Source organism: Aspergillus tanneri, assembly GCF_003426965.1.
Source record: "Aspergillus tanneri strain NIH1004 chromosome Unknown AapTan_8_pilon_pilon_pilon, whole genome shotgun sequence".
NCBI classification, from domain to species: Eukaryota; Fungi; Ascomycota; class Eurotiomycetes; order Eurotiales; family Aspergillaceae; genus Aspergillus; species Aspergillus tanneri.
The window spans coordinates 2552734-2578998 of NW_022984635.1; the positions used below are offsets into that span (position 1 = coordinate 2552734).

At 43.7% G+C, this 26265-nt stretch overlaps 4 protein-coding genes across 4 annotated transcripts; 2 read left to right on the plus strand and 2 right to left on the minus strand.

Moving 5' to 3' along the window:
- Positions 1-1204: 1204 nt before the first annotated feature.
- ATNIH1004_011447 (uncharacterized protein) lies at positions 1205-4137 on the minus strand (the record flags this gene model as incomplete). The annotated part of the gene is made up of 5 exons (XM_033576009.1): positions 1205-1535; positions 1589-2161; positions 2273-3186; positions 3239-3858; positions 3912-4137. The coding sequence occupies 5 exons, from the start codon at positions 4135-4137 to the stop codon at positions 1205-1207; spliced, it is 2664 nt and encodes an 887-aa protein (XP_033421864.1).
- Positions 4138-4821: 684 nt separating this feature from the next.
- Positions 4822-5623, minus strand: ATNIH1004_011448 (uncharacterized protein; the record flags this gene model as incomplete). The annotated part of the gene is made up of 2 exons (XM_033576010.1): positions 4822-5412; positions 5486-5623. The coding sequence occupies 2 exons, from the start codon at positions 5621-5623 to the stop codon at positions 4822-4824; spliced, it is 729 nt and encodes a 242-aa protein (XP_033421865.1).
- A 16256-nt stretch (positions 5624-21879) lies between these two features.
- Positions 21880-22251, plus strand: ATNIH1004_011449 (uncharacterized protein; the record flags this gene model as incomplete). Its single annotated transcript, XM_033576011.1, has 1 exon — positions 21880-22251. The coding sequence occupies one exon, from the start codon at positions 21880-21882 to the stop codon at positions 22249-22251; it is 372 nt and encodes a 123-aa protein (XP_033421866.1).
- Positions 22252-23743: 1492 nt separating this feature from the next.
- Positions 23744-24842, plus strand: ATNIH1004_011450 (uncharacterized protein; the record flags this gene model as incomplete). The annotated part of the gene is made up of 3 exons (XM_033576012.1): positions 23744-23976; positions 24268-24363; positions 24716-24842. 3 exons carry the CDS (start codon positions 23744-23746, stop codon positions 24840-24842), a joined length of 456 nt encoding a protein of 151 aa, XP_033421867.1.
- Between the last annotated feature and the right edge of the window lie 1423 nt (positions 24843-26265).

The following is a 26265-nucleotide window of genomic DNA, read 5'->3' on the forward strand; positions in this document are numbered from 1 at the left end:
GTGGCTCGATCCAAATATTGATATCAGGAGACTGGAGACGTTATATGGGCAATTTGCAGATATTCTGCTTCAGCTCAATCGAAAATACCTTCCTGAAATTGAATCCCTGGAACAGTATACCCACTCCGTCTTCTTCTCTTTCCTTCTTTAGACTCGATTTCTTGTATGATAGCACTACAATGCAATAGTTTCTTGGAATAACTGTGCAGGTCCGGGTGTAAATGGCTAAATAGAGCCCGTTTGACCTCTCGGCCAAATTGGCCAATTGACTACGTTTACCCTATTATCCCTATTATCCCTACTGTCCTTACTGTCCCCAGGAGTATAACTATTATACCCGCCCCTATTGTCCCTATTTTCCCTGCGGACCTTGTTCGCCCCCTATGTCCTTTACCTGCTCTTTTCCTCTTCCTTTCAACGATTCCTTTTTGTACATAGTCTATTATAGGTTCAAAGGGTTCAGCCCCTGACTTCTTTTTTGTTGTCATCTAATGGTGTAATAGAAAAACTAAAACTAGAAGGCTCTGATTTATGAATTAGCTAACTAGTATATGGTGTAATATATTCTGTTAATGCTAAGAAATAAGGGGAGAGGGAGACTATCCGCGGAAATTTTAGAATATGCAGGGGTACCTTTTTAGTCTAACCATACACCTTAGTCGGGTTCCAGCTGAGCGTGGTTCGAAGTTACCTCGGCGTGGTACGGCAAGCCATTAAGGCCACTCCCCAGAAATCAATTTTCTCGCTAAGTCCTCCTACTGTCACGGTCCTATACCTAAAATGATTAAATTTATTCTTTCTATAAAAACAAAAGGGCATCGGTACTGTAATCTAAAAGTACTTCTTATATACGGAAGAATGCAAATGCTGTTGAGTTTCAATTTGTCTTCAGGATCAACATCTCTTCTTTAGCTATTTAGCTCTTGTTGAAAGAGCAACCCATAACTTATCTAGTATATTAGGACAAATCCTTATCTATATTTTGTCAAGGGTCTGTGAGTTATTAATCCTTCTACATCTGAATAGGAAAACATGAGAATGATGCTATCTGTTAATCACTAATAATTATGTATACCTAATATGACAAAAAATACAAGGTCCACCGGTAAGCATCGATAAAACACTCAGTGGCTTGTAAAAGGCTTGTCCTCTGTGACATTGCAACGGTCATATCTTCCCCAAATATTTAAGGGTCATCCTCTCCCTAGACAGTGCTTTTCGCGTCTGAAGTCAATCTCACGGTGCGGCACACCTTTCGCTTGCTATCCAAATTCAAGATTAGTCGGTCCATGTCGTATTGTAAGTTTGCGTTGTAGTTGTGTTCTGATTTTGCATTTCCATTTTCGTCAACTAGGTACTTCGACGCATAAAGTCGAAGTCCTTGGCCAGGATCTTGGCACACTGTGGGAAACCAGATCACCTCTATTTCTTCTGGTCCGGAAACAGGGACACCAAGGACTGTTTTGACAAATGTGCCATTGAATGCCACTCCATAGATACTAGTGTCCTGAGAACCTTTCAGAACCGACAGAGTCCTATTCTGGGGGGTTAACATTGAACCAAAATGTCAAGGAGGCGCTCAACCTACGCAACTCGGACAGCTTTAGGCATCTCCTCCGCACGGGCGACGCCCAATTCGACCATCCCACCTTTTAGGACATTGGGGTCAAATAGACCGGAATAAAGTTTTCTTGCTTCAGCAGGTAACTCTTTCAACATAGAGTCTATAGAGTTCACTGTTGCATTAAAGCCGGGAATGACAGAAAAATCTTGAGAGGCATTGTAGTAGATTAGGCGGCCAAAGACATCATAACTAAAAATGTCCTTCTTGAGATCCATAGCACCCCAGGGAGCGCTGACATCGTAATCCACCGAGTTGTCGACCATATACATCTTGCCATCTGTTCCAGAGACCAGGATTGCTGTCTGTTGGGCATCCTGGATCAGTCGGAACCCGTTGGTCTTCGGCAACTTCCTCAACTTGTGTTTTTTCTTTTCATTCTCTTCCTCGAAATGCTCGTCCTCGTGAATAATAGGGCCAGGCCGAGTAAGGTTGAGTGTTTTACTAGAAGGCAGGCTGTGCACGCCACCAAGCGACTCCGCAACTTCGGCGAAAAATCCAGAAGAAGGTTCCACTTTCTGTGCGTCCCACCCATTGGCTCTGTTCAAGTCATTAGCTCGCTCCATCCGAAAAGGATCGCGAAGGATTCATTACGAGAGACAGCCAATTCCAGTCTCATAAAACGTCCTCCCTAGTTCTTTAAACTCATACTCCCAGATGCCCAGGGCTGAGGAATAGACTCGTTCCTTGGCTCCGGCGCGGAACTCGACCCCATCACAGGCATGCCCTTCGCCTTTGGAGTGACCTGCTGTAAGATAGACCGAAGGGGCATCAAACACTCCAATAGTCTTCTTCCATGTACCCATGAGAACATCCACCCCGAGCTCAAGACCAACTGGCAAGGCTAGGTCTGCAGTAGCGACAATGTTTCCCTTCGTCATGTTAAATACCGGCTCAAGGGATGGTTTAAAGCCTGATGCCTCATTTCTGTCTTTGTCCGTCACATTCAGTACCAGACGGCCCTCAGAGATAGAAAACCTTGCGCCAGCCGTGAACTCCCCATGTGCATCAAAGTAGATGCTTGCTGCGACATTAACAGAGACTTCTGGCCCAAGGGTGATGATTGTTGGAATAGTAAATGGTGATAATGGTACTGCAGCTATCTGCTTCTCCGCCGTCATACTAAATCCGTTTTCGTTGTTGGGTTTGGTCTTGAATGCTCTGGCATCAACAGTGAGCGCAAATATAGCATCAATCAAAAATGGATCATGATTAATGAAGGAAACCTCTGCTCTGGAGATACCATGGGAGACATCAAACGCTAATTTCCCATCAAAAGTGAACTTCCCCTTAGCTCCACAACTTACACATTTAATGCTCGCGCCGGCTCCATGTTGCGAGACCACAAAATTGTCCGATATCATAGAAAGTGCACTGCCTAAGTCGGTTGATAGCCTTCCTCCACCCGCTCGGTGGTCAAAGTCCATGTCCGCATGGTAGGCCTCATTAAAGGGAACCCCAAAGGGCACCAGTAACAGTTTAACAGTAACTGCCGCAATTTTTATTACAATATTGACGGCAGCCTCCACCCTATCCACGACGCCCTTAAAGAAGTTGCTAATTGCCTGCTCTTTTCAGCCATACTCATAGTAATGTCTAGTTCCATAGGCTGCTTACCTTGACAACTGATTTTATCCCTTCAACAATCCAAGAAAACAGACCCCGCCTTACATGGTCCTCATACTCGTCGTCAGAGAGGGAATCGAGTCCCGTCATGTAGGTGCTCGGTATGTCAGTGTTAATCTGGTCCGTTCCGAAGAAGTATTTAACCGCCTTTGCATCCTCAGTCAGATTGACAGTATCATTTCCACCTGTCCCCTCAGGTGCAGCAGCACGTATGTGCCCTTTAACAGGCTGGCGCTTGGCAATGTGCGGGTTGACATATGTTCCCCATGACAGCTCGCCTGCCTTGAACGCTTCCTTCGGATCAAGGAGCTCCGCAGCAACAGTCACACATTTTTCATTAAAGACAGGCTGTGTTGCACGGAAAATAGAACGCTGTTCCCCTGTCAGGTGTCCACACCCGACATGGTAGGTTATCAGGTGGAATATCTCTGAGTCCATATCGTGCTTCCAAGATTTTTCCACAGTCTGCAATGCCTCGTGGGTTTTGAAGCAGACCTTGATGTGGCCATCATGACACGTAACATCTTTGATATGGCTCGAATGCTCTAACACAGCCGTGGGATATGAAAAGGTTGGCTGCAATTGAGCATGCTTGGAACCGTGCAAGGCAGCTAGAAGCCAGTTAGACAACAACGCAATTTTGTAGGTACAAGGCAGTACTCACGCCGGTGGCCCTCCTGGCTGTAGTACAACTGTTTAGAATTCTCGGGGACCAAATGGTTGAGGTCATTGGGATCATGTTCTGGGTGAAGAGCAGGGTATAAGAAGATGCCATCCCGAGCGAATGATGGAGGCACCTGCAGGAGACCATTCTTGGCTGCATGAGAGCCGAATGCAGACACGCTACTGCCTAGCAGGGCTAGGAAAGCCACATAGCTGATGACAAACATTGTTGTTGTCCAACATTGACGGAAGTGGCGCCACTCCCTTGCGCCCTTTATATAACTTTCTTCATAACAAGACAAATCTGACCTGGAAGGCTAAACTCAGCTGAGGCTGAAGTCATTCATAATTTGCTTTTTTGGATGCTGAAGATTTCAGGTGTATCACATCTCATCACAAATAGTCAGTGCTCATCGCGGCTTTAGTGTTAGTCGGAGTCTGACGGCCTCTCGCCGCCTCTAGTGACAGATAGGCTGATCGAGCAGTCTTCATGCTTGGTAATGTAGATCAGAGATGTTCCCAATAATCAAAACGCCGAGATCATTACCGCAAGTAGTCAGCGCTGATGGGACTTTTCACCCACTAGGACCTCACAGGGCTCTAGTTAGAGTGGAATAATATGCACATTTGCCACTTACTCAATCCTCGATATCGGAAGATTAATATAACCCAAGTAGCTACTAGCTCACACTCATCACAAATAGTCAGTGTTTATCACTTCCTTAGAATGGTTTAGACTCTCTGAAGGTGTCGTTCCTATGTTACATTGGGGCAGTTAGCGTTATTCAGCTCCAGTATACCCGTCTCCTGCGCAGCTCGCCGCTCACCGCTTCGGCAGACCCCCAGGAGGGGGTCTGCTACAGCTCAATTATAAAAAATTCATTATATTGAAAATAAACCTCAAAAATTGCCTATTCAAGAAAAGACGAAGGCATATTATGATCGCCTTCTAAATCTACAAACCATAAATCTTCAGATTTGTCCCTTTCAGCGCTTGCTGGAGCCGGCGTTGGGGCTTCATCAACATCTTTAGCAATCCGCTCCATTAATGCTTTTGCCTCACGTTGATGTCTTTTAAGCGTAGATTTCCAACGCTTCTGTGCTTCCTTGATTTTTTTCTCCTCAATATGACGATTAACGTCTTTTGCATATATGAGACCGTCCATATGCACCCAGCGGCGTGTTCGGGTTGTGGAATTGGAAGGTCTATTCTTTGAAGCTAAAGCTTCATCAAGTGCAACAGATGACATTGCATACTTTTCTGCCTGGGTTAACCCACCACGGAGCAGACGATCAACCGAAGGAGATAGCTCTATTTTTGACCTCCGATAAATCATCACCTCCTTCCTAAACGAGCGTAGTGTTGTAGGGGTTTTGTTCTCTTCCTCTCGTGGTGGCGACGGTGTTTTCTGCACTGTAGCAGTGGTGGTGGTGGTGGTGGTGGTAGTAGTGGTGGTGGTAGTGGTAGCAGTAGTTGTGGACACAGTAATATCTTCAAAATTCTCAATTATATGATCTCCATCATATATTTTTAAAGGCTCGTACAAGAGAAGGATTCCACGGCCGGATTCCTACCTCCCGCCACCCTGCCTTGATTGTACGCTCAGTAAGCGCACGCTTACGGATACCATCTATATCATATAAAAACTCCAGTTTATCATATTTTTCTCCGCGGAATCGTGATACTGCGTTGACTGCCTGGCCATGAGCCATTTTAAGCTGCTGAAAAGGAACTGAATCAAGTGGTTGAAGCCGGTGGGTTAGGTGAGGTGGAAATGTAAGCAATAAAATCTTATGATTCTGGCAGTATTGGACAAATTCAACAGTTAGATGAGACTCATGATTGTCCATTAAAAGTAACCGATACCCGCCTCGCTGCCGCTTAGCAGGAAAGTAATCAAAATGAAGTAGCCAGCTGTACGCTATTACATCATTTATATAGCCTGAATCTGATACCTCCAGAATATAGTAATCTGGAAGACTTGTAGAGCCATACCAAGCCTCCAACTGAACCTTGCCTGGCATGATCAACACTGGTGGTATAGTATAACCCATTGAATTTGCGCATTCAATTGAGGTTACAGTTATCCGTGTTGACGCGCTTGCAATATTATTATTTCTTGTAGGATATTGAGTCACAATTGTCTCAACCCGTCCCTGTCCAATTCGAAAACCTGTTTCATCGAAATTCCATATATCTTCATCCTGCAGAGTTTTTGCTTCAATTTGAAGCTTTAAATAGTTATACCACTGTGAAATCAATGCAGTATCCTCTGCATTGTGACGATCCATATCAATTACTCGTCTTTTTCCTTTAAAATATTGATCATGCTGCTTCAAAAATCGGTATGGCCAATTTATTAGACTTCTGGTGGTGTATTGAAGAATCTGTATGACTGTTCCGTAGAATTGCATTTGCAGCTTTTCGGATAGCACTAATACTTGGTGGAGCGCCTGCATCATCATATCGATCAATATAATCAAATAAAGCATCATACTGAGCAGGATCCAGGCGTAGATTAGTACGTTTCCGGTAGATTTGTGTTTTTTCCTTGGATCTTAAACGAAGGCGTTGGTAGTTGACCCCATATTCCCGTGCAAGTTTTGAAATATTCACGCGCGTATTTTCGTGTTTTTCTTTATTGTATAGGTATAGAGCTTTCTGAATAATCTCCTCCTCGGCTTTGTAGGTTGATTTAGACATTTGTGTGGTGGGAATAACTTCAAAAATTAGATATACTTAGTATAATGAATTTTTTATAATTGAGCTGCAATTATAATTGAGCTGTAGCAGACCCCCAGGAGAGGGTCCGCCGAAGCGGTGAGCGGTGAGCCGCGCAGGAGACGGGTATACAGGGAATTAATTACTGGGGGTTTTTGGCCAGCCCAAGATAGCAATTCGTTTAGGAGCCATCATCATCCGTCGGGTCTTCACCGGAAGTCCAGAGGTATTCTGAATGTAGTGATCCCAGGATCTTGGCTTTATCATTGGAACACCCTCCAGAGTACAGAGCTACCTACTAAGGCATCAGCGTGTCTTGATAGAGGAAGGGTGGGAGAAATCTCGCAATGGATCCGATGCCCGCCGCTATTGGGGATAAGGGTGGCTTGACCTGTGAGCTACCGTAGGGACATGAAGCATGAAACATGCAAATTTGCCCACAGGTCCCCACCAATCAAACTCCAGTCAGCCCATGAATTGTCATTATATTGATTCACCTCCCTTCTACATTGTGGTAAGAACACAGTTTTCCTGCCGTGCCCCACTCTCCGCAGCGGTGATCCACTTCTGCAGATGATGGATCTTTGGGCCAATGAAACCCGCATTTCCAACTGTGGATAAAAGTGGCGCTAAGCTGTCGCTCCAGCTCCTAGCCTTTAGAATGCCCGACGGCCCGTCAGTATCTCTACTCTATTGGCAACTATAGCTTAAGGCATGGAGTTAGTGCAACTCCTGTCGCTTCCTTCCTCTAGTGACATTTCAAGGAGTCTCTCCTATCAGAGCGATGGGCTTTGTCCACCTGGCCACAGAGGATAATATCTGTGAAGGCTACCGTATTCTAAGAGGAGCACAAGTAATCCCAATTATCTGGTATATCTAAGTATTCTCTAATATAGCAATATTCCTTAGTCTCTAACTTTCCAAGGGCCTTCCTGCATGACCCTGATATATACCACGACCTAATAACCTTTAAACCAGAATGTTTTCTACCCCGCGACGGCTATACCCCTAAACAAGATCCGCATGAGTTTGCCTTTGGCTTTGGATATTACAGCTGTCTAGGTCGCACCTTGGCCGACTTAAACCTTTATATCAGTATTGCTCAGTCCGTGGCCGTGTTTAATATTAGTAACGCGATTTAAAACGGCTAACAGGTAGATATTTGGCTAGAATTCCGCCCTGGTATTATTCTCCACCCTGCTCCATTTGACTTTAACATCAGCCCGCGTAGTACAGCATATAAAGACCTTATACAGTTAGTTAAAAAAGAGCATCCGTGGGAAAAGAGTCACGCAAAGAACCTATAGCCTGCTCCTAATACGAATTTAGTTCTTATGCAGGGCCAAGAAAAGGTGTGGGAAGCAGTTAGCAAATATACATAGAAACTAGGTAGGGGCTATAGCACAGACAAGTTGATGCGATCGGGCCTTTATACTATTTAACAACTCCAGTGATTTAAGTGAATAATACAAAAAGGGCAATATTATCTCCTTTAGCAGACCCTAACGCCTGTTGGTGGCATTGAGGTATCTCTCTAACAATATTAGATATAGTCTTTATCAATAGGAGGAGAAAAAGAAGAAACACAAAGCTCTAGTAGAGTCACCGCTGCTGGAAGCAACCTAGAGTAATTAGCTAGTCTTGATTAGGAAAACCTGATGATTCGCGATCCCATCAGCGAACTGGCGATAATTCAGGATTGCGAGATCGTGAACAGCCCTAGTGTCTCTATTTTACAGATAGAGATGCTATGAGTCTCTAGGGCCCCGGATAGTGCTGCAAAAGGAGCAAGTTAGGGGTTGGCCCCAGAGAGTAAACATTTGACACCTGAGTCTCTCACCTTCCTTATACAAATGTGATGTATCATTCCGAGCCCGCAGGCTCGGAATGAACCCCCTTTTCTTCTGGTCAGATTTTCTTTTCTTCTTTCTTTCTGCGGCTCATTGTTCATATGCATATTTACCCATTTAATTGGATCAATTACTGTTACGGAAACACTATAATCCGCCCGACTTTGTGGTGCGGAAATATCTAACGATCCATTCTTCCCCTCAATCCTTTAGTTAGTGGAGCACCCAGATAGGAATGCAAGAGACTCAGTTGGTTGAGATACTGTGATTCCTGGTGTTTCCCCTGAATGACATCTACTTCCTAGTTAGGCCAGTTGGCCTGTAGCTGATAGAATAGGTCTCTGCGCATCACTTCCCCTGAATTCCACAACAATTACGTTTTCCCATGACATAAGGAATGTGAATATGAATATATAAAATTCCCTACTCGCATAATGATTGCGTGTTTGTATTACCGTACAGTCTATTACAGTGCAGGTTCAATCGGGGTATAATATGTTCACCATTACAATCTCAACAAACCAAATTAGAGCATGTATATTGATTTAGTTGTTTTTTATAAATAGTTCTATGAAATATTGTATAACTTGGACATATTTCTGTGACTATAAAATTTTGCCTATGGTGAAATTTTAGGTATACACTTCACCGTCTTCATATATATCGCTTTGATCGGTGTTCTTGTAGTTAGTTCTATCCAGCTAATCCCACTATACTTATATTGCCGGCCATACTATCCCCGATGTTATGTATCCCTTACGTTAACTGGGCCAATTCTTCCATGGCTACAAAGTTTAATTTATGAAAACTTGACATAAATCTACCTTCATGTGGTCGTTGTGAAAGCCATCTTAGAATTTCCTTCGTTTCTCTCTAGTCACTTTACGTTCTCTTCAGATTACCCCACTTCTTGGGTCATCAAATCGGCGATATAGCTATTCGAATTAAGTTGAGATGGTATACGTAGTCTCTGTCAGAAAATCTTCGAAAACCAATGCCCATTTCAAGAAATCAATCATTATTATGACATTTACCATTTGGACTTTTGGAGCGACCAGCGTTCGGCCTTTGCTATATCTGCAGCATTATGTGGGATTCTGTTTCTGATTGTCCTCCCAATCCCCTCCGAGCTACTGCGAATATTACTCCTAGGCAAAGATTTAACCTCTTGGTTCCCATATCTAGATATCGGCTTACATAACAGTCCACGACGAGAAATGGAATACTTCGCTTTTCCGTCAATAAGAATGCTGTTGGTGATGGATCTCCAGTTTCTTGTTTTGCTTGCAAGGTACAAGTGGTAATCCGAATCCCACTCCCAGCTGCAATGATTAGCTTAACACTAGTCTAGGTGGATATAACATCGTGGATATTGAAAAATTTTACTGCACCGAAAATTAGGAAATAGAAATGCGCGAGAAGCTGGCTTTCGCGGTGTGTGGAGTGTCACCGAAGGTGTCGCGATGGTGGCATATCTAGTGTTGATGGTTATACTCCCACCCCGTGTTCTTTGGATTGGAGGTATAATTCTGTTTTTGGCTCAAAATTGCACGCTTCAATTTACTTGGGCCAGCTTAAGGTCCTGTCAAATAATATGGCCGTTGGTGGATGTTGGAGCATATCGCCAAGCATGGGCGCCTGCCCCCGGTTTCGACCTCGCTTAGTCATCATTTATGTAAGCTAGCTCTTAGTAGCTGCAACCACCCACCCGGCCACGAGTGCACAGGTCACGCGTAGGTGGGGCAAAGGTCGTGTCAGGTCACTAGCCCGATTTAGGCGAGATCATGTGATTGCCTAGCTGACACGACATATTCTCCACCTGACACGACCTTTCTGTTTTAATACAATACAACTCTCTTTATCTCTTTCTCCTTCCACTCCGTTGCCCTGCTGTCCTTCGACATGGCTGGATATAATATTGTGAGAATAAGTCCCTAACTAGTTTGTAACTAGTTAGAACCTAATTATCCACTAGTTAGCCTGAATACCATGCCTACCAGACTAACATAAAGGATGGCAAGGTCACCTTGCTACTATAGGATAAGGTAGGCTATATACTAGTTTTAGGCTAGTATATAACTAGTTGCTAACTACTTACCTCCAAATTACATAGTGTTGGATATATAGCATGATTTTTAGTCTAATATTGACCAAGATATTAAATTTATACTAGTTAGTTACTAGTAATAGAGTAGTAGTATACTAATTGTTTATATATATACCATGTATTATATTTTTATAACTTAAAGGCTTTTTTAGATTTACCGGTATAATATATATATATCCACTTATTTATGTCAGGGGCTGAACCCATAGAACCTACAAGATAGGTTATGTACAAGAAGGAATCGTTGAAGAAGGGAAGAAAGGAAGAAAGGAAGAGGAAACTGTAGCGGGCAGGGCCCGCAAAGTGCTCGAGCCCGTATACCGGGCACTCGCGAGGTCGTGTAGAACTCTCCCGATCACGTGATCTCGTTTACCTCGCACACACATTTACCTGTTCGGCCGCCGCGGCCGTAGATAGAAGCTCTTCAGCGAGTTCTTTTAGTCCAAATCTATTATATAGGTTGAACCGGCTATTAGCCCGTGACATTAGAACTCGCTCCCTTATCGGAATACCCAGCTAGAATTAAAACAAAAGCCAGATTATAGACGAGACGCACACAGCCAGAACGAACGAACAGAGCCGAATTAGACGAATTAAACAGACAGAAGCCAGATTATAGACAAGACGTATACAGCCGGAACAAATAAACAGATAGATCCCTAGACTATAAAATAATAGAACCGATAACAATCGAAGAGCCGAACCTGGGCCAGGCGCAGACACCGAATACCCCGGACGACCCTCTCGCATGGATAGCAAGAAGACTGGATAATATAACAGCCCAGATAGCCCAAATTAAACAACAACAGGCTGCCCAAACAGCCGCGCCAGCGGTCGCTATAACTCCGGTACCATAAGAACAATTGGAAGCGCAGACGTACGCACCCACGGATGAGAGAATAAAACAGCCTAAGCTAGTTCTCCCGGACGTGGAAACGTACGATAGTACCGATAAGACTGTGTATAGGACTTTCCGCTCGAAGCTAGGTGCGAAGTTGCAGATTGACCGTGCTGTAATTAGTTCCTACCACAGCTGTCTGTGGTACACCTTTAGTAGGCTTAAAGGCGCAGCCGCTGCGGCAATGACTCCCTGGATGGATTAATATGGGAACAACCTCGCTGCAACCCAGGAGACACTGGAGGATATGTTTAGCCAGCTTGATCTTATATTTTTTAATTAAAACTGCCAGAAAAGAGCCACACAGGAACTACAGACCTTATAACAAGGAAACCGTCCGTTCCGCGAACTGCTTGCAGACTTTAACCGACTGCTAATAGAATCCGGAGGTTATAAATAGGCAGATAAAGTCAAGAAAAACTACCTAGACGAAGTAATAAACCGAGAAATAAAGATAAGCCTTGTTAGTATTTAAAAGGAGCAGACCTTCGAAGTGTACTGCCGCCAGCTATAACTTATCGCGGACCAATTAGACACTATTTGTGCGAAAAATGCAGCCCGAACCGGCCGGCGGGAGAAAAACTTGTTCTATGCAAGCCGCAGCCATTAGTATTACCCCCCCGCGGCCCCCAGTGCCCCAGCGCAAGGTCCTGCTGCAGTACCTGCGAATACTGGCGAAGCAATGGATTGGGAGCCCACTACCGTGACTCTCGCCCGTAGTCAACGCCGTGTGAAATAGGTCGATAAAGTAGAAAGGTCACGCCGACGGGCCGAAGGAAGATGCCTGCGCTGCGGCGCGACTGGCTATATTGTTAAAGACTGCCTGTTTCGAGGTGCAGTTCCACTACCAGACTATTTCTTTGCAAGTTAACCCTGTGTATTGCGAGCGGTAGCCCCTTTACTAGAGAACGAACCAACGGGACAGGCTGTTACAGTCACAGACAAAGCCTGCGAGCCGGAAAACAACCTGCTCCTGTGAAAAGTCTCTCGCAGGAGCCTGTTAAATAGTTAAAGCAATTGCCAGACCAGCGCCTATACCAAGAAAAAGATGTACTTACTAGTTTTAAACAGTTTTAACAAGCTGTTAGATTCGACAGCCGAGAGTTTACTATATCCGCGATAGTTAATAAGAAGCAAAATAGTATTACTTTAATTAATACCAGTTGTATGTTATACTCTATTATAGCAGAGCACTTCGCAGAAAAGCTATAACTAGAGCAGCAAGAGATTACACCTGTATATCTGGAGAATTACAGTAGCGCAACCAGTAATATTATCACGAAAATTGCGCGTTTTTTACTAGACATGGGAGGGAATTATCAACCCGTGGTTTACGCGTACGTAATGCCTAAGTTGGGAGATAGGATTAATATAATACTGGGAACCCCCTGGCTAACAGATCAGCGAATTAATATTAAAGCTAACAGTCCAAGATTATGCTTAGTAAATAGTTTAACTGTAGAAAGCACCCCAAACGAGCCGAAACTAACTATCCGGAAGATAAATGCCAATAGTTTCGCTCTTTGGAACCGGCGGTGGAGGAAGAATAAGGCCGTGCAGGTATTCGCAGCGAGTATTAAGGATATTAAAAAAGCCTTGCAGGCAAAGAAATATACTAACCTAGCTACCAAACTACCAGCATATTACCACAAGTTTCTTGAAGTATTTAACTGCAAACAAGCTAACAAACTCCCACTGCATCGCCCTGGTGTTAACCACCGGATTAAACTAGTTAAGGAGAATGGGAAGCAGAAAAAGCCATCCTGGGGTCCTTTATATAGCATGTCACGCGACGAGCTACTAGTTTTATAAAAAATGCTAACCGAGCTGTTAGAGAAGAACTTTATACAGGTTAGCAGCTCGTCAGCTGCAGCACCGGTGTTGTTTGCCCGTAAGCTAGGTGGTGGCCTTTAATTCTGCGTCGACTATCGCGCGTTAAACGCAATTACAAGAAGGGATAGATATCCCCTGCTACTAATTAACGAGACCTTGGAGCGTGTATCCAAAGCAAAGTGGTTTACTAAGCTAGATATAATTACGGCCTTTTATAAGATCCGCATCGTACCTGGAGATAAATAGTTAACAGCCTTTCGCACGCGTTTTGGGCTGTACGAGTGGCTAGTTACTCCCTTTGGTATAGTAAATACCCCGAGCACCTTCCAGCGATATATTAACTAAACTCTCCGGGACTTTCTAGACGAATTCGCATCCGCATATATTAACGACGTGCTTATTTTTACTAACAGGTTATTATCCAAGCATTGTAAACACGTGCGGCAAGTGCTGGATCGTTTTTAAGCCGCCGGCTTACAGCTAGATATTAATAAGTGCGAGTTTGAAGTTAAGAGAACTAAGTATCTTAGATTTATTATTAAAGCAGGAAAAGGCGTGCAGATAAACCCTGATAAGGTAAAGGCTGTACTAGAGTGGCAGACGCCCACCTCGGTGCGTGGTGTATAGTTATTCCTGGGCTTTGCAAACTTTTATCGGCGCTTTATACGGAATTTCTCGGACCTTGTACACCCACTCACGGCGCTGACGCGGAAAGGAGCACTATTTATATAGACCGATAAACATACCAAGCAATTTAAGCTGCTAAAGTGAATATTTACAACCGCCCTAATACTTATGCAATTTGATCCAGACCGTGATACAGTCCTAGAGACAGATGCCTCTAACTGGGTAACAGGGGGAACCCTGTCGCAGTATAACAAGGACGGTGTACTGCAGCCCTGCGCGTATTATTTAAGGAAAAATTCCCTGGCTAAGTGCAATTATAAGATCTACGATAAAGAGCTGCTCGCGATTATTAATTGTCTTAAGGAGTGGGAGTCGGAGTTAATTAGTCTACTATAATTCCGCCTGGTAACAGACCACCGCAACCTAGAATATTTTAAGGTAAACCGCAGGCTTAACGAGCGGCAGATGCGCTGGTCGAACTTCCTAAGCTAGTTTAACTACAAACTATAGTACCGGCTAGGTAAACTAGCAGTGCGACCTAATACACTGTCACGCAGGGAATAAGACATGCTATTAGATGCTAATAACAATCAACTTAAGATGCGGGAGCGCCAGCTAATAGCTCCCGAGACAATTCTAGATAAGCCTCCGAAGTTATCACGTACGCAAACCATGTATCCGCTGCTAGAAGAGCACTAAAAAATAGCCGCGCAGGATAACATGCACTTGCAAGAATTAATCTAATTGGTACGAGCAAATGTAATATAATTTCCCAGCGAATTATATATATACCTATTAATTGCTGACTGTACAATCTCTCCTAACGGCCACCTGCTATATCGCGGCCGTAAATGGGTTCCAAAGTCAGAGCTGCTACGGACAAGAATCCTACAGGAAACACATAATTTAACTCTTACCAGTTATCCTGGAAGGAATACACTCTACGCTTTAATTGCCCGAAACTTTTATTGGCCAGAGCTATTAGCAGATGTCAGACGCTTTGTTAAAAACTGCGATAAATGCGGAGCTAATCGTGTATGGCGCAAACATTGTTAGGGACTTTTAAAACTATTACCTATTCCGGACCGCAAATAGCGTGAGATAGCTATTAATTTTATCACCAAGTTACCTGTCTCCGAGGGCTGCGAGGATATTATGGTTATCGGAGACTGCTTAGGAAAAGGAGTAATACTAGTGCCCTGTGAAAGTACTAACACCAAGATAGTAGCACAGCTACTTATTAACCATTTTATCGGATACCATAGTATACCGAGCGCAATAACATCGGATCGAGGACCGCAGTTTATTAGTGGAATATGGGAGTATTTCTGCCACCTGCTTTATATTCAACGGCAGCTATCCACAGCTTACCATCCACAGACTAACGGCTAAATTAAACATGCAAATACTACAATTAAGGTGTACCTACATAACTTCTGCGATTATACCCAGTTAAATTAGAAATCGCTATTACCAATGGCCCAGCTAGTAATTAATAGCCGAAACGCTGCAAGCACCGGCGTGAGCCCGTTCTTCTTAGATCACGGGTATAACCTTGAACCACTAGATATCGAGAACCTTAACCGGGAAGCTGCGACTGCAGACACAGCCCGTACGCCGCAGGAGCGGGCCGAAATAATTGTTGCGAAAATGCGCGAAGCACTCGAGATGGCACAGTCCGAGCTGGCAGCCACACAACAGCGCCAAGAGGAATATGCGAACTGTTTCCGAACCGCAAACCTGCATTATAAGATCAGCTTAAAAGTCTGGCTTAATATACGTAATATACGGACGGACCACCCCAGTAAAAAGCTTAATGCACAGCAAGGGAAGTTTACAGTGCTTGAAGCTATTAGCTCACACGCATACCGGTTAGATACACCACCAGGAATCCATAACGTTTTCCACGTTAGCCTGTTACGCCCCGCAGCCGACGACCCGTTCCCAAGTCAAATAAATGATGATTACCAACCCCCACCGGTGATGGTAGACGGTGTTGAGGAATTCGGGGTCACAGAGATACTAGATAAGCGCCGAGTACAAGTCGGAAGAGGATACCGGACCGAATACCTCGTTAAATGGGTAGGCTACGCTCGCCCGACATGGGAGCCGGCTCGCAATGTGGAAGACACCGCTGCGTTAGACGTCTGGGAGGAACGCAAGCGGCCCGTACGAGGAGGGGAGGGGGGTAGTGTAGCGGGCAGGGCCCGCAAAGTGCTCGAGCCCGTATACCGGCACTCGCGAGGTCGTGTAGAACTCTCCCGGTCACGTGATCTCGTTTACCTCGCACACACATTTACCTGTTCGGCCGCCGCGGCCGTAGATAGAAGCTCTTCAGCGAGTTCTTTTAGTCCAAATCTATTATATAGGTTGAACCGGCTATTAGCCCGTGACAGAAACAAGCGGTAAACAAACAAGGTGGGGAGTCACGTGACATCGATCGAGGGCCAATGGGCCAAAAGGGACAGTAGGGACAGTAGGGACAGTAGGGACAATAGGGACAATAGGGACAATAGGGACAATAGGGACAACGGGGACAGTAGGGACAATAGGGACAACGGGGACAGTAGGGACAACAGGGATAATAGGGACATTGGCCCGAGAGGTCAAACGGGCTCTAGCCCTTTACAAATAGAACACTATACATAACCCATAGGAAAAAAAGCAACAAATTATTAGGCATATATAAGATAAATTATTTACAGATTTTAGAAATTATATCTTAGGAACAAACTATGTGTTGGTCTATAAGTAGTAATCAGCAACTGTTTTAATATGGTAATTTAGCAATTTAATTATAGTAGAGTTTTGTCTAGAACAGCAAAATATTTGCACCTTACACAGCTAGGAAGATGATAGCCATAATAGTATGCTTCTAATAAATATTTATCATGAGACAATTTCTTGTTTATTTGGTTGCCATATACTGGTGCGGCGCAGTGCCCGGGGGATTCCAGAATCTGCAAGCGGATAAAAATGTAAGTAGGAAGAACATCTACTATCATTTAATCAAGGCGAGTTGGCGGAGTTCAGTGCTTCCAAGGAGTGTGCTCTCCTTACAATATTTGCGGTACTGTGCTGGACATCCATACTAGACCCGCCCTAGAACTAGATCGGACTAATAAATTGGCGGGAACAATCGACATTCATTCCTCCGCCAAACTATCAGGCGGCCGATCAAAAAGGTCTTGCGTGACCTGAGGAGTACATTCGAAGTTACTAGACAAGTTGGGGCAGCGAGCGGAGACATAGATGCTAATGTACTTGACAAATCAAGTGTCAACTTCTTCTCGCTATATACAATAGGCCAGCTACGAGTAAAGTAAATCATATTACTTTCAATTGCAATCCAGAACACTTTCCGTGTTCTACTTGCCAACGTTGTGCGTTAGTAGTATTCTACGGACGCAAGACATGAAAGTTATCGAGCAGTAAATCTATTTTACACCCCTAAAATCCAAGTCTAAACAATCTACAAATGTCCTTAGAATCTGACTCCAGTTTCACAGGATCAACAAATACCTCGTGGTGTTTACTCGAGCACAGCCAGACAGATCAACAGAGGGGCGAAATTTATGTATATTTTAGACGTAAATTTGTTGTATTTAGCCAGACCACCTCGGCCTCTGTCTACAGTCCCTGACCTGCATGTCGTTAGATTTCCGAAACTATATTTTTGGAAAGCCATTTCCAATATATATTGAAAGGAACTGTATGGACAGTCCTCGAAGTGTCCCTTCTGAGAGCGCTGCAGTGCGACTTAGTTAGCCCCTCTCCTTCTTACCTAATACCTGTCCTTCCTGTACCGAAACCAACTCTGTCCTAGAGTTGGCAATTCTCTGATATACAGATGTAGCGCAGCCATCGCTATTGGATGTTCATATTAACTGTATTTTGTAATTTTTACAGTATTTAACAATATATTTATATAGCCACCATGCTATCTATCTAAGAAACAGTAATTTCAAAATTGGCTGGTGGCTATGGAACTAGTTGTGTATAGCTGCATAAGTGTTATTGCAAAATTGCTATTATGCAGGTTAGCGAACTGTAGGTAATCCCGATATGCAGTCGTTTGCACCCCATTAATAGACGGTGCGTGGTACAGGCGTAGCAGTAACAAGGACATCTTAACCAGATGGATCATATGTGTTCAGGCGGTCAGATCTTATTGGGTTGCCTAATATTATATCCCTATAACCTGCCACCTCCCGGAAATTCGTCAGCCTGGATTACTACACATTAGTACTTAGTTACCGGAGAATAACCAGCCCCGCACGTAAATGATTCCGTCCGTCTTGCTGTGCCATCACACCAGCCTATAAGACTCAGACAATGCTTAATAAGCTCACTCTGGTTCCCCGAGTCAGCGTTATGCATCTAGGAACAACTCCACGGTCTCAACAGTTACTCACAATCAGCATCCATCAAACAGACGGGCAAATGCATCCACTTGGTGGCGTCATTCATGATAGCATCCCTAACGGCATATTTGTGCCACAAACATCTCTTCGGGTGGGTGACTACTGATCACCTGGCCCTTAGGCCCCGAGCGGAGGATATACTATTTTCAGTGGTAAATGGTAGGCATAGTATTACTGAATCTGTAATCTGCAGGCTAACAAATTATCAGATAATGCCTACGTCACACCTGGTTTATCACCCAAGCTTTGAAGGATATTAATACGCTCGGTTAGAGCTTCCGATGGGAAAGAAGACTGCATTAGCCATTACCAAGATCCCTGCAAGGTGCGTATCACCGCTGCGAGATATAGCGGTCAAGTTGTTTTGAATCCAATACGGTGTTAAAATCCTCCATTGTCTTATCAACCGCCGCCGATTTATGTATTTAACTATTGCTAACCATGTCCAAGGCGGTCCGGGCAATTCTGGAGTGAACCAAGTTCTAGAAGGGAGAAGTCTACAGGCAATCGCCGATTCGGAGCAGGATCCAGGAGATATCAACTCAGAAGGCAATGGCTCTATAGTTACTCTTAATACCGCCGGCGGCAAGTATTTTAATATTATTAGTTTTAACCTAAGAGGAATTAACAATACTACACCGCCATTCTTCTGTTTTTGTAGCTCGGCGCCACGGGAAATGTGGAAATTGCAGTCGTCTGCGGAGGGTATCCTAGGGAGTTCTGAGGTTGCATTTAATGCTCTCTGGGCACGTTCCATGACTTTGGGCATGAGCTGTTCCTAGACTTCTGAAGCCGGCGCGTTACATGGCCAAGAATAGATCGGCTGACATATGGACACAACTGCAGTGGTGGCTGATATGGTAGAGCTTATCGAGCGCCATGGAGAGTGGCGGGAGATCGATACAGAGACAGTACTACTATTAACCCACCTAAGTAAGTGTCTCAAGGCAATACTATCCGGCTGCGGAACTGCTGGAAAAGCGAGAGCAGCTGCTGTACCGGGGTATTTTGTATGGAAGCATTCACGGAATAACACTAGCAGCCATGTAGCCGGGTTGTATTCAACGCACCGTAATTGACGGCGTGTGCAATGACCCTGACTACTATGCCGGAGGCTGGATCAAGAATTTGTACGATTTGAATAAGGCTTGTAATAAATTCTTCGAATAATGTCACTCGCGAGTGAAGGGCCGGAGGATATCAAAGCTGGTACTCAACAGCTGATTGAGAACCTTAAGACCACTCTCGTTCCCGTACCTGTATCTGAAGCCTGTGGACTGGATATAATCACCTATAGCAATGGTTAAGTATATAATACTAAGCTCGCTCTACTTACCGATGGCAATGTCTAAGAATATGGCTCAGCTCTTAAAAGATCTCTCGCACAATAACCGCTCATCTTTGTCAGACTTCAAGAATGGGGAGGAACCATGTGCAGATCCGGAGCAACTAACAGTCCTAGGCGATAATAAACTCGAGGCACGGGATAGCACAGGATAGCACAAGATAGCATCGTCTGTACAGACGGGGAAGACATAGATGGAATTACAAAGGGCAAGTATCGACGATATTGGTGGACTCTCCAAGGACAACGTAGGGTCCCAGAAGACGAATGGGCTCAGGCGCTCCTGCTGTGTATTAGGTGCAGCACGGTGAGTTAGGAGCTTCTAAAATAAAGGGCGAAGTGTCTCAGGGGCGAATATCACCTAAAACAGTTTTCAGGCAACACATCGCATCTGTTATTGTTTATTGGGAACAAATATAATCTAGTAACTCCCCTCCTAAAGTTAGTAGTCCTCTATGACCTTGAAATTTTTTATAAGTTAATATACGGTCAGTTCCTTTGACATGGGGCGCGGGTTTCCCAACTCTGCTGTATTGGCGCAGAATTCAGTGGGGGTAGGTGCCATCTCCAGTGCACATTTCCTATGACCAAGGACCGATGAAGCGACTAATCAATAAAAATATTGCAGCATTTCTCTATTAGTGCCCCATATGCACAGCCAGGATAATCCGCCAGTATTTCCAAACGGGCAAGCTCCTTCATCCCGGAACCATTTGCGAAGTGGACGAGCGGCTTTTTGGACTCCTGTCACGGAATAAAACCCACAATTTATGGCTGTAATAGAAGAGCCTGGCGGCAGCCCTCGATGAAGTCCGGTACCCGTAGAGATCTACTGCTAGCTAGCGTGAAAAATAAAGAAGAACCTGTATACAATACTTCAAGAAAGGATATGCTTCTACCTCGCGAATATAGAAACTACCGAGCTTATATTTCCAGTGACGCTTTACATCAGCTTGAAAGGTTTGGTAGAAACATATTTAAGCCTTCGCATTCGCGTCACAGTACAGGGAAAACCTATTAGGGAAAAAACCTATACCAAGGCATATTCACAGAAATCACACAACTCTTAATCTCCAAAAGCAACGTAGATAAATAATGCCGCTATTTCTCCAAGTCCATTATTTTTATTACCACGGTACTCAATGCTGATCAGATGTAATTATCCACATTAGCCGGCGAACAGCCCAGGTATATATTGGGACATATAAGCAGCGATGGCGAATTACTCACTGACAATTCACACCGGGATGCAGAATGCATGAATATTACCGTTAACAGTAAAAATCCGATCAGTGCAGGTTGTTTTCATGGGACATAAACAAAACATCGTACCAGGCATATTCGGAGCCGAAGAACGACAAAGGGACCCAACTGCACAGAGAGGCACCTGACTTTTGGCCAGTTCGTCTGATATTTCATTTTGCATAGGAGTAGCCATGTTGGCGGTAAAGAAATATGAGAGGAGGAAAATGCAAGGCAACATGTTCTGGCCTAGCAGGTATACCAAACAGTAAAAGAGGGGCAAAATGCACCTAAGTAAATATGTATAGGTTAAGAAGGAAAGGAGTTATTAGCTGTGTAAAACCCTTTGAATCACAGCTACGAGACGGAGCAATAGAGGGAGCTTATATACCCAAATAACATCAGTCATCTGTCATAATAATTAGCACTAGTTTATATTCTCTTTTCTTGCTTTTGTCCGACAGTGTTACATTTTTGAGAGGGGTTCTCAACTTGTTGCACATTGCCTCCGAACAAGCAAAGGGAGTACAGTACACATAGCATGTATCAGGGACCACGTACACCACCCCGGTGTACGTGGGGAGCGTTGTACGTGGTCCTGTTATGTAACGAACTGAATGGTGTGCTATGATGCGAACAGGAGTATATACTGTAGCAGTCAAGAGGGGTGGTAAACAACCGTTTAGAAAAAGTGTAGTTTGTTACATAATGAAACAGTTTAATAATAGTTGGTAAGGTTAAATACCGGTTAACAATGGTTTCAAAATAGGTACATAGTTCTGGTTGAGGAACGGTTACAATGATTTGGTCTTGATTGTAGATGTCTGTTAGATTTTCGGGGTTGTCCCAATTAGGAAATAGAGTACGGTTTGTAAGAAGGTCTTGTTTGAACGATTTGAGCTGGTTGGGCTCTTCTTGATTATGTTCTCTGTTCTTCTGATGATCGGCGTACTTCCTCCGCTTAAAGAGTCGAAAGCCTCGCAATATCCAGACTCTGCAGGCGTTGTGTTTGAGGGAATAATTGAGGGTAAGCATAGAGATGCCATCCAGACAAAGACAGACGAGTTCGTGCGATTGGCCAGACCAGTAAAGATCCATTGGTGGTCAATGGAAGAACTGCGGGAGAAGTGCTACGGTGTTACCGAGGGATTTGAGCTGCCTGAGGGAGAGGTCATGGGTAGAGTTGTTGAGATGGAGGGTCTGGGAAGTTATCCCTGCGGTGGAACGCATGTTCAGGATTGCAGTCAAGTGGGGAAGATTGTGATGAAAGGATCTCGCGCTCTAAGGGAGTAAGTAGGGTGTCATATACAGTCGTATAGCACGTCTCAGGGTATCGTCGATTGTGTGAAGTATAGAATTTCAGGGATTAGCATCGGCTTCTGGGGAAGTAACAGCCTTATAGATGATATTTCCGCGATAGTGCTTACCCTTGAAGTGTACTCTTAAATACTTGATTATATACAAGCCTGACGGCTGATTCTTGCTTATTATTACTAATCAGTTCAAGTTGATCCTGGTCCTTGAGCTACCCTTTCTTTAGATATAACCTCTTTCTCTTCCCTTGATAGGCACTCGCTTATAAATGCAAGCCTTTTCTCCTTAATACCAAACTCACTTATACACATAAACATCATTAGCTCCCGGAATGTTGAAGCTTTAAGAGAACCCTGACGATAGTGACAGATATCACGAGCAGAGTTAAATAACCGTTTTTAACACCAGCGCCAGTTGCCGGGATAGTAAGAATATCTCGCGCAAGTTTTGCCAGTGCTAGAAGCTCATGTTAATGTTCCTTCCAGAATGCACGAACACCAACTTTTGACCGATAGTGCCTACTCAAAGTGTTAATAAGAGCCTAATGTCAGGGCCTGAATCAGTAGAACCTGTAAAAGACAACGGGGACAACGGGGACAACTTGCAGTCTCTGGGGGAACGAAGCGGACCAAAGGATCTGACCAGTTTCGAACATTTGGGTTATATTGTTTTATAGTGCGCACTATGACCCGATACATAACCAAGCCACGTTGACTAGGTACTTTTACGCGTTGCAGTGCACATTAATGTGGGGATAGTCATATTTTCAATTGAACAGGGCAATGTGTGTAGAGTATGATCTCCACATAAATAGACTAAAGTGCTTGAACAGGATATTTTCTTTGTTATTATGGCCAGGGCGCGACAGTTACTTCCGATTTTTTCCTATAGTAAGCGACCACGAGGCTATCCGGAGGGGCTTCTTGCTTGGGGAATTAATTATTTATTGATCCTACTAGGCTTCTTCTGTTGGCATAAATGATCGCCATTCCGGCTATACTCTTGATAATGCAGTCCATATTCAGGCAGACAGTTTCGGTATTGTTGCAGGTAGAGGTCTCCAGAGAACTGGGACCACTCCTCTCCGATTCAGCTCTTGTAGATGGTGGGAATACTACCGCGTATCCGCGTTGGAGCAGTTATGAGGCTCCCGCTGAGCTGAGTCCATATCACTCACCAGGCTTTCAGGCCTCCCTTCCCCTTTCCTGAAGGTGGGAAGGAGAAGGAAAGACATTGCTAAGAGAGAGATTATTTCCATACTAACTGTTAATTCAATGCAAACGGGTCGAATTTGCAACTTCAAAAAAAGACTCTGGAGCACATGGATGGTCTAAATTCTACCTAAAGCAAAATATAATACTCATCAACATGTGGAAGTTAAACTCGGTCTTGTTTAACTGTAACAAGACGGAAGTCACTGTTGGAGGTGGGGTCTTGATCTCTGAAGTTACTACAGCTATATCTCAGAACAATGCTCTTGTCCACACATGTAACTGCCCATGTGTCGGGGTCCTGGGTGCGGGCTTTGGCAGTGGATATGGCAACCCTCAAGGTTTGTATCGCGATCGACAATATGCTGTCGCTGAACGTAGTCCTGGCGGATAGAAAACTTCACTCGATTGCGCCCACGGACAAGGATCTCTGGTGGGCACTCCACGGTACCGGTCCTAACTTTAGCATTGTTACTTCGTCGACCTTAAAGTCGTACACTGTCTTGCTAGATTAATAAATCGCCTGGTTTGGTCAACTTATCGACTTTGGAGGCAAGATCGAAGATATTGGTAAAGGCAATTAATAATCTCACCTTGGCCACGGAGATAAGTATCTTTACATATTTTATAACTAGTAGCGCTCCAAATATTCACCTATAATTATACTTCCGCCTTTCTACTACGGTTGGGAGAAAAAGGCCAGGATTGCATTCAAGCCCCTCGTCGATCTTGGCCTAACAGATAATACTACGAGAGAACTGCAGTATGCCCACTGGAACAATAGAGCAGAGGGCTTCTCTACTAAAGGCGGGTACAAGCCGGCATACACTGCTGGTCCCGCCAAAACGGTTTCCACCACCTGGAAGGCTGCCTGGGGTGAGTATGTTAGCTTCGCTAAAATAAAAGGCTCCAGTCAGAGCCTGGCGATTATAAAGGCGTACTCCTTAGAGAAAGCCGATCTTGCCCTCAGTCATCGTCGGAGTATGCCTGGCGCAACAAGGTTAACTTTAATACTGTGGCTCTCCATCGTATTATAACAAGAGTCTGGAGTCGAGTGCAAAAGCTTTTGGTCCTAAACTCCGTGATTTGTGGCAGTCTACGGACAGCCTTGATTCTCCGGCTGCGTATGCATCCCCTTCTATCCACCGGCCTTTTTTCTCTTATATTTTCCCCTTTTCTTCCCATCATCATCGGGAATTCTTGTGAACAGCTTGGCTAACACCCTTATTCAGGTACATTAATTTCGCCCATGAAGATGAGGACCCTTCGGCAATCTATGGCGAGAACGTTGACCGCCTGAGATCCATCAAAGCCCAAGTTGATTCAAACAATACCTTCAATCAATGGATTACCGTGTGAGCGATTAGTGATCCTATTATTTTAACATGCTCTGCAATTTCTATGCTTATATAGATGATAAAACATTGTAGATTGGATTACATATAGTTATTATCCTAATTGGGAAGACCGCCTCTTGAATTAGGTCACCTATTTTTTCTAGCATTTGGAGTAGAGAATAGGGAGTATCGCTCATCCAGAAGGAAACTGTCTACAATATATACCACCGATTGTTATTTCTATACGGACATTGCCTATAGAAATGCCTGATGGCCCTTCCAGATGTTTGCGTCTTCATAAACCTGGGATTAAAGAGGGCAAAAACTAGGACACAAACTAATCTTCCAGTCCATCGATTACGCACGTTTCAGCGGTTTCTCGGACTTTAACCAACAGTATTCTTGCGCAGTTGCATCTTAAAATCTTACAGCGATGTTGGGCAGCCGACCAGCCTGGGTTCTTGTTCTTCCAGACTAACTTCACCGAGGGTATTCATCAAGAATATTACCCTGCGCTCTCCTCTTCTCTAGACCCTCTTATTAGTGTAACTTGTCACCTGTTGCTGTACTAGTCTACTAAAGCCAATCTGCTGGCTAGTGTCCTTGTTGGCCCCTAAAAACAAGTGTTTACCCGCCTGCTTCACTAAATAATAAAAGAACTTCTCCCTTTATAAAGAGAAACGTCCGATCTCTCCCCAGCACGCATATTGTTTCCACTTTGTATGCGTGTGGTAGCACGCTTGAGCGGCTGAAGAATCGCCACATCGGTTCTTCCGAATATATTGAATAACCAACGCGGAAACGCGTCCAGGAAAGCTTATCACTATCAAGATTATGCAAATATTTATCTAAGATAGAGCAAAGAGTCTCAGCAGAACTCGGACCGTCTGAAGCTGTCCTACCAACCTTAAAATCAATAAGCCCATCTGGCACGGTCTTGCATGTATAGTTCTTAGCCAAAAGTTTGAATAACGAATTTTCTTCAACCCCCAATTTCAACATTTTATTAATCTGTATTATACCACACAACAACTTTTAAAATTAATATAAATTATATAATTAGTTCAAAGTACTACTGTTAATTATATAATTGTATTTTTTTTAAAAAAAAATTCACTATATTACAAGATATATCACATATAATAAATAGCACTGGAAAACAAAATCTTGTAGTTTTTAATTGCTAATTATAAAAAAAAATAATAAGTATATATAGAAAAGGTACCTATACGTATACTAAGTACTCCCTAATTATATTAATACTTTTATATTAAAAATACTATATATATATATAATTTTGTTGTGTTATAACTAGCTACTTATTATACATATATATATATATATATCTCCACTCCACATAATCTTCCTATTACAAAATTTTACAATACGTATTTTAAGCAATCTTTATATTATAATATTATTATTAAATAATATTATATAAACTA